The 15,544-nt window shown below is 40.4% G+C and overlaps 1 protein-coding gene across 1 annotated transcript in view; it reads left to right on the top strand.

Annotated features, from left to right (window-relative positions):
• Positions 1–15,544, top strand: part of CNTNAP5 (contactin associated protein family member 5) — a 459,549-nt gene that overhangs the window by 385,036 nt on the left and 58,969 nt on the right. Inside the window, exon 13 of the mRNA XM_086367026.1 lies at positions 11,798–11,928. Coding sequence (XP_086223152.1) covers positions 11,798–11,928 — 131 coding nt within the window. The remainder of the gene's footprint in view (positions 1–11,797; positions 11,929–15,544) is intronic.

Genomic DNA, 15,544 nt, shown 5'->3' with positions numbered 1-15,544 from the left:
CATGAACCTCCATCCATAGTTCATCAGGCACTCTGTCTATCAGGTCTAGTCCCTTAAATCTATTTCTCACTTCCACTGTATAATCATAAAGGACTTGATTTAGATCATACCTGAATGGTCCAGTGGTTTTCCCCACTTTCTTCAATTTCAGTCTGAATTTGGCAATAAGGAGTTCATGATCTGAGCCACAGTCAGCCCCCAGTCTTGTTTTTGCTGACTTTATAGAGCTTCTCCATCTTTGGCTGCAAAGAATATAATCAATCTGATTTCAGTGTTGACCATCTGGTGATGTCCATGTATAGAGTCTTCTCTTGTGTTGTTGAAAGAGTTCGTTCTCTTGGCAGAACTCTATTAGCCTTTGACCTGCTTCATTCCGTAATCCAAGGCCAAATTTGCCTGTTACTCTAGGTATTTCTTGACTTTCTACTTTTGCATTCCAGTCCCCTATAATGAGGAGAAGGAAATGGCAACTCACTCCAGTATTCTTACCTGGAGAATCCCAGGGATGGGAGCCTGGTGGGCTGCTGTCTATGGGGTTGCATAGAGTCAGACACGACTGACGTGATTTATCAGCAGCAGCCCCTATATGAAAAGGACATCTTTTTTTGGGTGTTCATTCTAAAAGGTCTCATAGGTCTTCATAGAATTGTTCAGCTTCAGCTTCTTGAACATTACTGGTCGGGGCATAGACTTGGATTACTGTGATATTGAATGGTTTACCTTGGAAATGAACAGAGATCATTCTGTTGTTTTTGAGATTGCATCCAAGTACTGCATTTCAGACTCTTTTGTTGACCATGATGGCTACTTCATTTCTTCTCAGGGATTCCTGCCCACAGCAGTAGATATAATGGTCATCTGAGTTAAATTCACCCATTCCAGTCCATCTTAGTTCGCTGATTCCTAGAATGTCGATGTTCACTCTTGTCATCTCCTGTTTGACCACTTCCAATTTGCCTTGATTCATGGACCTAACATTCCAGGTTCCTATGCAATATTGCTCTTTACAGCATCAGACCTTGCTTCAACCACCAGTCACATCCACAACTGGGTGTTGTTTTTGGCTCCTTCCCTTCATTCTTTCTGGAGTTATTTCTCCACTGATCTCCAGTAGCATATTGGGCACCTACCGACCTGGGGAGTTCATCTTTCAGTGTCTTATCTTTTTGCCTTTTCATACTGTTCATAGGGTCCTCAAGGCAAGAATACTGAAGTGGTTTGCCATTCCTTTCTCCAGTGGACCACATTCTGTCAGACCTCTCCACCATGACCCGTCTGTTTTGGGTGGCCCCACCTGGCATGGCTTAGTTTATTGAGTTAGACAAGCTGTGGTCTGTGTGATCAAATTGGCTAATTGTCTGTGATTGTGGTTTCAGTCTGTCTGCCCACTGATGCCCTCTCTCAGCACCTACGGTGTTTACTTGTGTTTCTCTTACCTTGAACATGGGGTGTCTCTTCACAGCTGCTCCAGGAAAGCACAGCTACTGCCCCGACCTTGGACGTGGGGTAGCTTCTCTCGGCCGAGTCATATTTATGGACCAGCAATTTGGGTTGGGTAAGGAGAGAAGAGAGGACATGAAGGGGTTGAGGAGCACTGAGTAGTTGGTGAGATTAATCCTTATAATAAGGATTGTGGAACATATGATAGCACTCTTTTTAGTTTCTTAAGGAAACTCCTTACTGTTCTTCAGACTGGCTGTACCAATTTACATTCCAACAACAGTGCAAGAGGATTCCCTTCTTTCCACACCATCTCCAGTATTTATTTGTGGATTTTTTGATTATGGACATTCTGATTGGTGTGAATGGACACATCATTGTGGTTTTGATTTGCATTTTCTCTAATTATTAATGATGTTTTCTCTAATTATTAATTATTAGTGATGGACTGTTGGCCATCTGTATTCTTATTCAGAGATGTCTATTTAGATCTTCTGCCCATTTTTTAAAATGTTTTACAATATAATCAAGTGATTCCATTCCTGGGCATACATCTGGAGAAAACTATAATTTGGAAAGATACATGCATTCAATTACAGCACTGTTTACAATAGCCAAGACATAGAGGCAATCTAAGAGTCCATCAACAGATGAATGGATAAAGAATGTATGGTATATACTACAATGGAATATTATTCAACCATAGCAAAGAATGAAATAATGCCATTTGCAGCAACATGGAAGGACCTAGAGATTATCATACTAAAAGTGAAGTAAGACAGAAAAAGACAAATACCATTTGATATAACTTATGTATGGAATCTAAAAATGACACAAATGAACTTATTTACAAAACATGTAGATTCACAGACAGAGGCAACCATCTTATGATTACCAAAGGGGATGGCAGGAGGGATAAATTAGGAGTTGGGATTAACATATACACCCTACTTTATATAAAATAAACGAAAGGGACTTACTGGATAGCACACTCAATATCTTGTAATAATCTACAAGGGAAAAGAATACGAAAAAGAATAAATACACACACACACATATATATAATCTATAAATAAATATGAACTAAATCACTGCATATGCCTAAAACAAACATAGCATGTAAACCAAGTATAATTAAACAAACAAACAAATAAAAAAAATATTATGGGAATCTGGGAATTAGATGAAGGGAAAATGAAAGGGAGAATATTGTATTCAGAGAGTGAAATGCTTGTAATTGGAATTAGAGAGGGTGCAGTTAGTAATAACAGATACTGAATTCTCTTATTCATTCTATGAAGTACTAGTCAATCATGACTAGCAGTTTGGAAAACACTCTTAGATGGAGGTATTGAGTTAGGAGTACATGGCTACAGAAGACATCACTACATGGATTTAGCCCATGAATGAGGAGGGGATTCCAGGCAGATATCTGTAAGAGGACCATTCCAAGTTTTAGAGAAAGCTGATGTAAAGACTCTAAGGCAGGAGTGGACTTGGCACATTATGGGAGCATAATGTGGGTATGCAGTAGCTGGAGTTTAGTGAATGAGGGAAAATGTAGAATGAAATAAGGTTATATAGGATCTACAAGAAAGAATTTGGATTTTATTCTAAGTGCATTGGGGTATCATTAAAACATTTAAAGTAGCAACATCAGATAAGTATTTCAGAAAGCTTATTTAGACTGCCCAATAAAGAATGTATGAGTGTGAGGGAAAAGAGCTAAGACTGGAATCTGAGAAGTTAGTTCAGATGCATTGCAATAGTCCTGGTGAGAGATGATGATGGAACGATGAGGGCATGATGGTTGAGCTGTAAAGAGGTACAGAGACGTAGGATTTACTTTATAGAGACCAGGGAGCTGCAGATGACTTAAATGTGTGGCATATGTAGCTTATAGAGGAAATAAACAAAATAAGGACTCCTAGAGTCTTGACCTAGGAGTCCTTATTTACCACTAAGTAAATAAGTGCCTCCTAGAGCCAGACATCCTGGAATGCAAAGTCAAGTGGGCCTTATGAACCATCACTACGAACAAAGCTAGTGGAGGTGAAAGAATTCCAGTTGAGCTATTTCAAATCCTAAAAGATGATGCTGTGAAAGTGCTGCACTCAAAATGCCAGCAAATTTGGAAAACTCAGCAGTAGCCACAGGACTGGAAAAAGTCAGTTTTCATTCCAATCCCAAGTAAAGACAATGCCAAAGAATGCTCAAACTACTGCACAATTACACTCATCTCACACTCTAGCAAAGCAATGCTCAAAATTCTCCAAGACAGGCTTCAACAGTATGTGAACCATGAACTTCCAGATGTTCAAGCTGGTTTTAGAAAAGGCAGAGAAACCAGAGATCAAATTGCCAACATCTTCTGGATCATCAAAAAAGCAAGAAAGTTCCAGAAAAACATCTATTTCTGTTTTATTGACTATGCCAAAGCCTTTGACTGTGTGGATCATAATAAACTGTGGAAAATTCTGAAAGAGAGGGGAATACCAGACTACCTGACCTGCCTCTTGAGAAACCTATATGCAGGTCAGGAAGCAACAGTTAGAACTGGACATGGAACAATAGACTGGTTCCAAATAGGGAAAGGAGTACATCAAGGCTGTATATTGTCACCCTGTTTATTTAAGTTACATGCAGAGTACATCATGAAAAATGCTGGGCTGAAGGAAGCACAGTCTGGACTCAAGGTTGCCAGGAGAAATATCAATAACCTCAGATATGCAGATGACACCACCTTTATGGCAGAAAGTAAAGAAGAACTAAAGAGCCTCTTGATGAAAGTGAAAGAGGAAAGTGAAAAAGTTGGCTTAAAACTCAACATTTAGAAAACTAAGATCATGGCATCCGGTCCTATCACTTCATGGGCAAATAGATGGGGAAACAATGGAAACAGTGAAATACGTTTTTTGTTTGTTTGGGGGCTCCAGAATCACTCTAGATGGTGACTGCTGCTGCTGCTGCTAAGTCGCTTCAGTCGTGTCCGATTCTGTGCAACCCCATACACGGCAGCCCACCAGGCTCCCCTGTTCCTGGGATTCTCCAGGAAAGACCACTGGAGTGGGTTGTCATTTCCTTCTCCAATGCATGAAAGATTAAAGTGAAAGTGAAGTCGCTCAGTCGAGTCTGACTCTTAGCGACCCCATGGACTGCAGCCTACCAGGCTCCTCCATCCATGGGATTTTCCAGGCAAGAGTACTGGAGTCGGGTGCCATTGCCTGCAGCCATGGAATTAAAAGATGCTTTCTCCTTGGAAGAAAAGCTATGACCAACCTAGACAGCATATTAGAAAGCAGAGACATTACTTTGCCAACAAAGGTCCATCTAGTCAAAGCTTTTTTCCAGTAGCCATGTATGGATGTAACAGTTGGACTATAAAGAAAACTGAGTGCCAAAGAATTGATGCTTTTGAACTGTGATGTTGGAAAAGACTCTTGAGTGTCCCTTGGACTGCAAGGAGATTAAACCAGTCCATCCTAAAGGAAATCAGTCCTGAATATTCATTGGAAGGACTGATGCTGAAGCTGAAGCTCCAATACTTTGGCTACCTGATACAAAGAAACAGACTCATTAGAAAAGACCATGATGCTGGAGAAGATTGAAGGCAAGAAGGGAAGGGAACGACAGAGGATGAGATGGTTGGATGGCATGACTGATTCAATGGACATGAGTTTGAGTAAGCTCTGGGAGTTGGTGATGGACAGGGAAGCCTGGCGTGCTGTAGTCCATAGGATCACAAAAAGTCGGACACAACTGAGTGAATGAACTGAAGTGAAATAATTGCCTTACCTACCGCTAAGTAGGGCAGTGAAGATAAAAGAGAAGCTGATCAGTGAGGGTGGCCTGGTTAGTAGACACTAAAAGCTGCATAGAAAGGTGCATATGTCTGTAGTTGATATGGGCTGCTAAGGATTGGACAGCAATCAAGATGTAGAAGAGCTCCTTATTTCAAAGTGAAATGATAAAGCAAGAAATTGACATGCGATATTAACAGCAGCGTTTATGTGGATTCCTGTTCCATAGCAGCAGTCTAGCACCTTCAATAGTTCTTGTTTTGATGTTTGTAAGAACTGGTAGTTTCATCTTCTCTTCTATTCTTATTTATTTATTTTATTTTTGGCTGTGTTGAGTCTTTGTTCCTGTCCAGGCTTTTCTCTAGTTGTGGCTACTGGGGGCTACTCTCTAGGTGTGGTATGCAGGCTTCTCATTGCTGTGGCTTCTCTTGCTGTGGAGCACAGACTCTAGGCATGCAAGCTTCAGTAGTTTCAACTCCCAGGCTCTAGAGCACTAGCTCAATAATTGTGACAAACAGGCTTAGCTGCTCCCCAGCATGTAGGATCCTCCTGCATGAGGGAACGAATCCGAGTCTCCTGCATTGGCAGGTGGATTTTTTAACCACTGAGCCACCAGGGAGGCCCTCCATCTTCCCTTTTAGATCTGACCTGGACACGGGGTACCCAGGCTAGTTTTCTTTAACCATCACCTTGTGTATATCAACCCAGTCAGGCATGTGTTTAGTGCCTTACGGGATCTTTCTTTATAAGAAGTTCAAATTCTTTGCCCTTTTAGTACAAGGCTACTCCTTGTGACTTCTCTCTTTGTTACCACCCTCTTCCAAGCTATACTCATGTTTCAGAGTCTTAGTGTTTCTATATTTCAAAATGAGAAGATCAGTTGGGTGACTGTCTATAAAGATGCTCATCAGCCATATTGGCCTCTGGTTGGTTCTATTCAAATCATGGTAAAAATCAGTCACATTGCTCTGCTTATATCTCTATAGCTACATAAGCATAGTACTTTTCTTTTTCTTTTTTGCCTATTTCAGTTCTACCTTCTTCAATAAATCTCTTTCTGTGAGGACTCTTTCTCTTTACCTCAGTTCTTACAACTGCTCATTATTTGAATTCACAAAACATGTATCTCTATTGTCTATAAATAATCATCCTCTTTTCCCTTTACCCAACCATACATCTCTCTATTCATCAACTCACTTGTATACTTGAGCAAATATGTCTTTGAAGGAAACATGATACAGTGGAAGGACCACACACATTGATGTTCTGTCCTCCTGGGTTTGAATCCATTTCACTATGAATGTCATAATAATTGCTTTTATATTATTATTTATTTGTAGAGATTTTACTTCAGTGAAATTTAGCTCTCTAATCTGAGAAGTTTTGGGGAAAAAAGTCTTTAGTACCAAATTAAAGTTATAATGCATGGTTGGCACATAAGCAAGAAAGTATGACCTTGATTTTGTCCCCTTTAGCTAGATAACAAATCCCTTAAAGACATAACTATAACATTTTAACTATTTGCTAATTTTGTGTCTGACACAGAGTAAACATTAAATAACTGCTAGTATATAATTTTTCAAAGTGATAATAACATTCTGCTACTGCTGCTGCTACTGCTAAGTCGCTTCAGTCGTGTCTGACTCTGTGTGACCCCATAGACGGCAGCCCACCAGGCTCCCCCATCCCTGGGATTCTCCAGGCAGGAACACTGGAGTGGGTTGCCATTTCCTTCTCCAATGCATGAAAGTGAAAAGTGAAAGTGAAGCCGCTGAGTTGTGTCCTACCCTCAGCGACCCCATGGACTGCAGCCTTCCAGGCTCCTCCGTCCATGGGATTTTCCAGGCAAGAGTACTGGAGTGGAGTGCCATTGCCTTCTCCGAACGTTCTACAGAGTGCCTATTTTATTCAACAAGTGTCTTCTGGTGACTTAAGATAGCGGGCTCTGTGCTCTTCTCTGAAGACACAAAGATGAATAAGCATCTATTCATATCAGAGAAGCTTAAATTCAAGGGGAAAGACAAGTGAAGCTTGATACATTGAGAATGTTACCAAAAATGAGCACAGTGACCATACAACAAGGAAAGATCATACCTGTCTTGAAGGAAAGTGGAGACCTGGGTCATATCAGTTGGGTCTTAATAAATGAGAAGGGATTGGCATACAGGTGAGAAGGCAGGGGCAGTTTCAGATGAAGAAATAAAATGCAAAAAATCAAGAAGGAGCATTATTTGAAGGAATTCTGTTAGTTTAGATATGATTCAGTTATGGGAAGTATGTGTTGATAAAGTTGAAAAGTTAAGAAGGAGGCTTTGCATGTCAGGCTACACACTGGAATGTATCATGTAAAATTAATCTTGGAGTAGAATCACGTGGCCAAGTAAGCCTGTGTTAGAATACTGACACTAATGACAGTATGGAAGACAGATTAGCATAGGATAATTGGCAAAGTGGAAACAAGTAAACTACAACAAAATGTTGTTCTTGAAGAAACTGAGGTGTGAGAATCTTTATCCTGAGGCCCAATTCAAGATGATGAGCTAGATAGTAGTTGGATTTTTCAAATTTCGAATTTCTAGTCCATAATGTTCACATTCTCACAAGTAGGTGATTGTCAAGAAAAATATAAATAGGAGATCGGTGGCTAAAAAATGAACAGAATTATCCTTTTACAGTATTAGAGTAGCTCTTAATGTCAGTCTATCTAATACACATAGAGAGGAGCCATGTGAAGAAAAGGAGATTGGAATAAAGCATCTTCCAGGCAAGGAATGGAGGTAGCCACCAAATGCTAAGAAGAAGCAAGGAAGAATCCTAGCCTAGATCCTTTGAGAGAACATTTCAAACTTCTAGCCTTCAGAATTTGAGACAATAATTTATGTAGTTTAGAAAAGAATGAAAGGAAGGAAGGGATGAAAGAAGGGAGGAAAGAAGGGAGAGAGGCAAGGAAGGAAGGAAAAAAATAGGCAAGTAAACAGACAACACAGAGGTGAGCACAGGACCCACAGGAGCAGAAGACGGCACCTTGGAAAAGCCAGATAAGGTTTCTTGGAAGGGGTAACGGAATGCTTAATGTTGGAGTTTGAGTAGGAATCAACTTAATGGGAAAAGTTGGAATGGAAGACCTATTCTTGGCTGAGATGAACACATGGGACCTTTGTGTTCCATGGGAAAATCATGCTCTTTAGAACTAACTCAATTTCATTTCTAAATCTGAGTTAATCACTTACTATAAATGATGAAAATTTATTTACCTTCCTTCACCTCTGTTCCTTCACCTGTCATATGAAGGAAGGAACAAAAAAAGTTCTAGATGAAAGAGGAGTCATATGCAAGAAACTCAAGAATGAGAGAAGCCAAGGGGTAGTAACTGTCCAGAAAGTAGCAAGAATGTTTAATAGAATATGTCTACATCCTCTTTGATTTAAACTAGATTCTTTATCATTGTATTTGAATACATTTTTTGCGATTATTTATTTCTCTCCATCACTTTTAAAATGACATTGATAATACTTGTATAATTCTAAAAATAATGATATGAATTTTGCCTGGAGACCTAAAAAGAGTGAGGACATATACAGCTAGAATTTTCCAATATTAATAAGATGCAATGAAACTTTTACAGCATACTTGCTGGTGACCAAAAGGTCATTCCATTATACATATGTTTATTCCAGAAGCATATTTGGAAAAGCCCTGAGACTCAAATCAGTTTCATTTCCTTTCTATACTCTGAACATCTTCTTTCAGCCCATATCCACACACACACAGGTAAATGCATGCTGTTTATAATGTAACAATGTCAACATATACTAACGGAAAAGAAAAAACGAGACCACGTAAGAGGGGATACATTTTCCTAGATAAATTATAGTGAACATTTGGCTAAGGCGATCCTTTAAATTTTTTTTTTAAATTTTTGTACTGGAGTAAAACTGATTAACATTATTGTGATAGTTTCAGGTGAACAGCAAAGGGACTCAGCCATACATATACATGTATCCATTCTACCCCAAACTCCCCTCCCATCCAAGTTGCCACATAACATTGAGCAGAGTTTCATATGCTCTACAGTAGGTCCTTGTTGGTTATCCATTTTAAATATAGCAGTGTGTACATGTCCATCCCAAACTCCCTTACTATCCCTTCCCCCCATCCTTCCTCCTTGAGAATCATAAGTTCTTTCTCTAAATCTGTGAGTCTGTTTTATAAATAAGTTTATATGTATAATTTCTTTTTAGATTCCACATAAAAAGGAATGTCATAAGTTATTTCTCTTTCTGACCTACTTCACTCAGCATGACAATTTCTAGGTCCATCCATGTTGCTGCAAATGGTCTTATTTCATTCTTTTTAGTGGCTGAGTTCCATTGTATATATGTACCAGACAGTCCTTTTTTTGTTTGTTTGTTCATTTATTAGATTCAGAGCATCTTGCCTCAGTCAGTTCCCTGTCTAAGGGACTCTACACTTGCAATGATCACCATTATGTTAAACACTTTTGGAAGCAAAGGTATGGATGGGAGACACTGGGGAGGTAAATGAAAGCAGACAGATGAAGCATATAAATTAGGTAAAGAGGGCTTAAGAGCAGTGAATTTTGTGGGTCCAGGGCAGTGTCATCCAAGAAGGTGACAGTAACCTCGTGACACCAGAGTAGCTGAGGAGACACATGTCTTTTTGCTCATTGACCAAGCAGCTAAACATGACGCTAAGGGGAAGGTGATGAACGAACTTCTGGTCCCAACCATTTCCACCTCACCCCAGTGCCTCCTGTAAGACTGCAAGTCAGCCTTTAATGGTAACAAGCTTATTTTTGAAAAGTCTTGAATTGAGTTTATGCTCCTAGGAGTTGTGTGCAGATGAGTTAGCAAGAGGTTTCAGGATATCTTCTTAGGGTGCTTTGAGAGGCACTGATTGCATCAAAACCTCCTAAGTAGGTGAGATCAGTATGTGCACGGCTCTAAGAAATTGTTGAGGTGTTTTAGACCTAAATTGGAGTGTCAGAGAGGCTTCAGAATAAATTATTTGACAGGGTCTCAGTTGAGATGATTAACATCTAAGATGGATGGTTCCTAGGCAAGTTTTAGTGAAGATGTATAAAATGGAAGTGATTTCTAAAATAGATAGATGTGTGCAGAATGTGTGTATGAATGACTCATTCAGTGGAATGGTAAGAATCCCAAATAACTACAAGGAATGTGTGCCTTACTACCATGCCTGACACATAAATATCACATGCTGATTTACTTTATTGGGTTGAATTATATATAATATGTAAAATTTGTATGCTATATTATTATATATATTTATATACTACATAGAAAATTTATACATGATATATTAGGAACATATTTATATATTATATAGTACATTGCATTAAATAGTATCAAAAACCCAAGTTCTTAGAAAAAGCCTGAAAGAGCTTGCTAGGGAACAGCCCACTAGTTTATAAGGGGTGCCCTTTCCCTACCACAGGCCGGCCCCTTGCCCCAGGCCGGCCCCTTGCCCCAGGCGAAGGTGCCTCTCAGCACCAAATATGCTATTTCTAGGGAGCTATTAGGGCTTCCTATATGAGGCCTGGTGGCTCAGAAGGTAAAGAATCTGCATGCAATGCAGGAGACTCAGGTTCGATTCCTGGGTCAGGAAGATCCCCTGGGGAAGGGAATGGCAACCCACTCCAGTATTCTTGCCTGGAGAATTCCTTGCACAGCGGAGCCTGGAGGACTGCAATCCATGGGGTCTCAAAGAGTTGGATATGACTGAGTGACTAACATTTTCACTTTCATATAGTCACCTCAGTCCTCTTTGGCTTCCCTGGTGGCTCAGATGGTAAACAGTATGCTTGCAATGTAGAAGACCCCAGTTTGATCCCTGAGAGGGAATGGCTACCCACTCCAGTATTCTTGCCCGGAGAATCCCATGGACAGAGGAGTCTGGCAGGCCACAGTCTATAAGGTCGCAAAGAGTCAGATAGGACTGAGCAACTTTCACTCTCAGGGAGCTATTATTAATTTTTAAGTGAGAAAATAAGCTCCCAAGTTGAAAATCTATGATGATCAGAACCAAAGGGAGAGGAGGAATCAGGGCTAACTGTAGGGAGCTTCTGCTATTGGCTGACCCTGTTGGGTAATGACCTCACTGCTCCAGATTGCTCTCACCTATTCTGCCTCAGATTACTTTACAACCTTGTTTCACATTATATATTCTGAAATTCCATGAAGGCAATTAGGAAGAAAAGGAGTTCTAGGAAGTGGTAGAAACTGAAGAGACTGTGGACAATCTTATTAAAGTTTTCACAATCAAATTATTTTCCTTTCTGATAGCACACACACACACACACACACACATGCATATTTCATCTATACTCAGGAGTTTTAATATGGATCCAGATGCTACAGTCATGACATATATAGTACCTTTTAAAAATGTGAATGATGAAAGGGTTATGGCATAAGTCACTATAAAACAGCCATGATCAATTAAAAAGCAATCTGATTACTTTTTTACACTATTTGGTCTATTTTTAATTCTAATTTCTAATGTTTTCTTTCAAGGAAGCTTACAAGTTCGCTCCCAGCTAAACAAGGAAGAAACCCATGTATTCACCATCAATACAGAGAACTTTGCCAACAGAAGACTGCATCACTTGAAGATTAACAGAGAGGGCAGAGGGCTTACCATTCAGGTACCTTACTTCCCTTCTTCTCATTCCAGCAAATGTACCTTGGGTGCTCAATACAAGTTTTCTGAATTTCGCCCCCAAGCCAAGTGAGCAGCCGAGCTCTGGGGATGCATACTAATCATACTCAGCCCCAGCCTTTGGAAAACTAGAATAGGGGTCCTCAGGACACACCCTGCTTTCCAGAAGCATCTCTCGAAACCTTGCAAGAAATGCCAATTCTTGGGTCCTATGTCAGATCTACTTAATCTGAAGCTTTTTTTCAAGAAGGGGGCAGCAGATGATGCTGCTGCATGTTCAGTTTTGACATCCTCTGAACTGTGGCATAATGAGGAAGACAAGCAAGGAAGAAATCACAAGTGGTCAGCGAGGACTATGGGGGAAGTGTGGATAGGTGAAGCAAGAGCATGGAGGAGGGCACCCACCTCATCTGGGCATCAGTTCAGTTCACCCTGAACAAGGAGGGGATGTTAGGATCACTGACCCTCCACTCAGTCAAAAATGAGTATAATTTATAGACGGCCTCCCCTGTCTGCAGTTTCCTAACTGACACACACACAAATACACACACACTCACCTATTCCAGGTCCCTCTCAAACTCTACTCAGGCCACTCGATGCATCCTTGCTCTTTCCAGAGCTCTTGAATTCACTAGAGTTTGCTTTGCCTAGAATCCAGTTGTTCATATATCTGCATCGCTACCTGTTACTTGTACTTCCTTTGGAACACCCCTCAAAAATTGACTCAGGGACCCTGTCTCCAATCGCCTTATGTAATATAGCAACCCATCTCCTTGACTTCAATCCTAAACCACTTAAATGGTTCTAGCAATCAATAAAAATTATCTATTTATTTAATAGATAAGTCCCTTCTCCCTCCTCTAGAACATAAGCTTCATGAAGACAGGGATTCTTGTTTGTTTACATTACCATGGGACCCCAGTTTGTCAAGCAGTATCTCACATACAGAAGGCCTTTAATAAATATTTTTGAACTAAATAAATTAATCCCACATGGCTTGTATGTTCTAAGTTGCTTCAGCCATGTCTGACTCTTTGCAACCCCATGGACCATAACACGTCAGACTCTTCTGTCCATGGGATTCTCCAGGCAAGCATACTGGAGTGGGTTGCCATTTCTTTCTCGGCTTGTATGGAGAAGATTAAATTGGACCTGGGAGAGAGGAAGAGAAACCACTGGATTTTAGGCAGGGGAAGTAGCATGAGTAGATTTCCATTTCCAGGGGCTCACTGTGATCTCTCTATGGAAATACACATTTGGGAGTGATGAGATATGGGACAGAGACCAGACCAGAAGCAAAGATAAGGACTTCAACTAGTGTGGTGGGGAAGTCAAGGAGAGAAGGACTTGAGAAAGATCTGGACGGAACATTGGTAACCTTGGGTGACCCTCTGGATATGGATGATGAGTCAAGACTCAAGTCAAGACTGACTGTTCATTTTCTTGATTGGTTGGAAGTTCATGAATAATTGGCAAATATAGGAGACAAATCACAATCCTTGAATGATTATAATTTAATAGCATTGACTGTAGCATTGACTCTTAAAATAAGTGGTAAAGGTCTTTGGATTGAGGTCAGACTAGAAGATAGAGATGAAATGATGATTTCTTGTTGGAAGATGTCTTGAATGAGGCTGTGGTGAGACACCTGGGGTGCATGTTGGTGGGCATTTGTATAAATGGCTCTTTCTCTTTTTCTATTTCCTGTCTTCTTTTCCATCAATGAAAACACAAACAGAGAGGTGAGAGAACAATGGGATATTCCCTCTTCTCCATCTAGATTTCCCACCAGCCAAATTAATAGCCAATGATAAGCACAAGCAGTGGTTGATAAGCACAATCAGTGGAAGATGTAGGATTTCAAAAGCACAAAAGTAGCAGAAAGAAATGGAGGCAGAGACCTATTTTGTTTTTTAAATTTAAATCAATTTGTTAAAACAGTCACATAACATAGTTGTCTCTGTGACACTCCCACTTCCCCCCCCCCGCCCCCCCCCACCCCCCGCATCTTATTTCTTCTCCTTCCTCCCCACTTAGAAAAGCCCTAGGGAATTCTCTGGCCTTCCAGTGGTTGAACTCTGGGCTTTCACTGCCAAGGGCATGGGTTCAATCCCTGGTCAGGGAACTATGATCCCATATGCCTCTGGGTAGCCAAATTAAAACAATAACAAAACCCCCAAACAAACAAAAGCAATGGGGAAAATAAAAGAACAAACTGTTTACTAAAAACAGAAAAGGATAAGCTACTGCCTGGTCTCAGGCATTATTCAGAAGCAGTTATAAGGAGAGGGTAGATGGTTATCACTATGCTCAGCCAGCCAGAAGCCTCCAGTGGGTAAGAACACATTCTCCTACCACCTCGGGACCTTGAGTTATTGAACCTTCTCCTCTCTGCTCTATGTGACTTTGGAAGGAATCTGTAGGGACTGGGCTACAGCCAAGAGTAAGAAACCTTGGTAATAATTTGAGAATTGTAATTTGACCAGTGGTTTTAAAAGCACATGTGCCCCCATGGTGGTTGAGGTAGACTTCAGTGCCTCTCTTTAAAATATATTAATGACATTAAACAAATTAAACCCATTTACCAAAATGCCAGCACAACTACCAGCTGTAAAGATGGAGGGAGCCCGACATTTTGAAAGCATGGAATCAATGACTTCCTTTGAGAGTTGAAGATTCTGAGATTAAGAGAGGGATCCCTAGTTCGGGACAGACTTGTGTGTGAATTCCTGCTCCATCTCCTATAAGATCTTAGATTTGCTATTCACCTTTCTGAGGCTCAGTCTATTTAGCTATAAAAAAAAGTTTGAATGTTATGGGGATTGGCTGGGGTACAAATGCAGCTGAGTTCAGTCAGTTCTGGTAACCATTATAGGAAAGCAAGAACATAACTAAAGGACCAAGCATGAAGCCTGGTGTCTAGGGCTTACTCAAAAGAAAAAGGTTTGTTCAATTTCCTTCCTTTTCCTATCTCTTTTAATCTCATTTAATGACTTGACAAGGCCACTGCTATCCTCAGTTCTAAGATCAACAAAGCTACTTTACCAGCTGAGCCACCAGGGAAGCCCTTCTCCAGGCCAGATTACAAATTTTAGGCATCTAAGCTTGAAAAGATTGTGATACTTCACTCTCTCACCACCTCACCAAGAGTAATTAAAAAGAAAAACAACACTAAAACATAGAATGAACATAAAGAAGTATAACAAAACAATGTATTTCTCACTGAAGACTTCAATGATTGCCTAGCCCCTATCATACATTCGATGTCCTCGAAATAAATGTTTATGGTAACTACCCACTCCCCTCCACCCCTGGCCTTTTGCCTTTGCTCTGTGCATTTGCTAAGCTTTTCAAATAGGTAACCCAGCACCTGAGCCAGTACTAGGGGTGCCCCCATGTGCACTCACTCCACTTAAGGACTGGAATCCATTCCCAAAGTATCCCAAGCCTTCTTTGACTCATTGTACCTTTGTCTCCATACCTTATCTAATACTTAAACAAGTACGCCATGAGAAACGCTGGGCTGGAGGAAGCACAACCCGGAATCAAGATTGCTGGGAGAAATATCAATAACCTCAGATATATAGATGACACCACCTTTA

Source organism: Bos grunniens, chromosome 2 (genome assembly GCF_055505025.1).
Source record: "Bos grunniens cultivar Pamir isolate PY7600 chromosome 2, Bosgru_T2T1.0, whole genome shotgun sequence".
Classification (NCBI taxonomy): domain Eukaryota; kingdom Metazoa; phylum Chordata; class Mammalia; order Artiodactyla; family Bovidae; genus Bos; species Bos grunniens.
The sequence above is the reverse complement of the archived record's forward strand: the minus strand, read 5'-3'. Positions and strand labels throughout refer to the sequence as shown.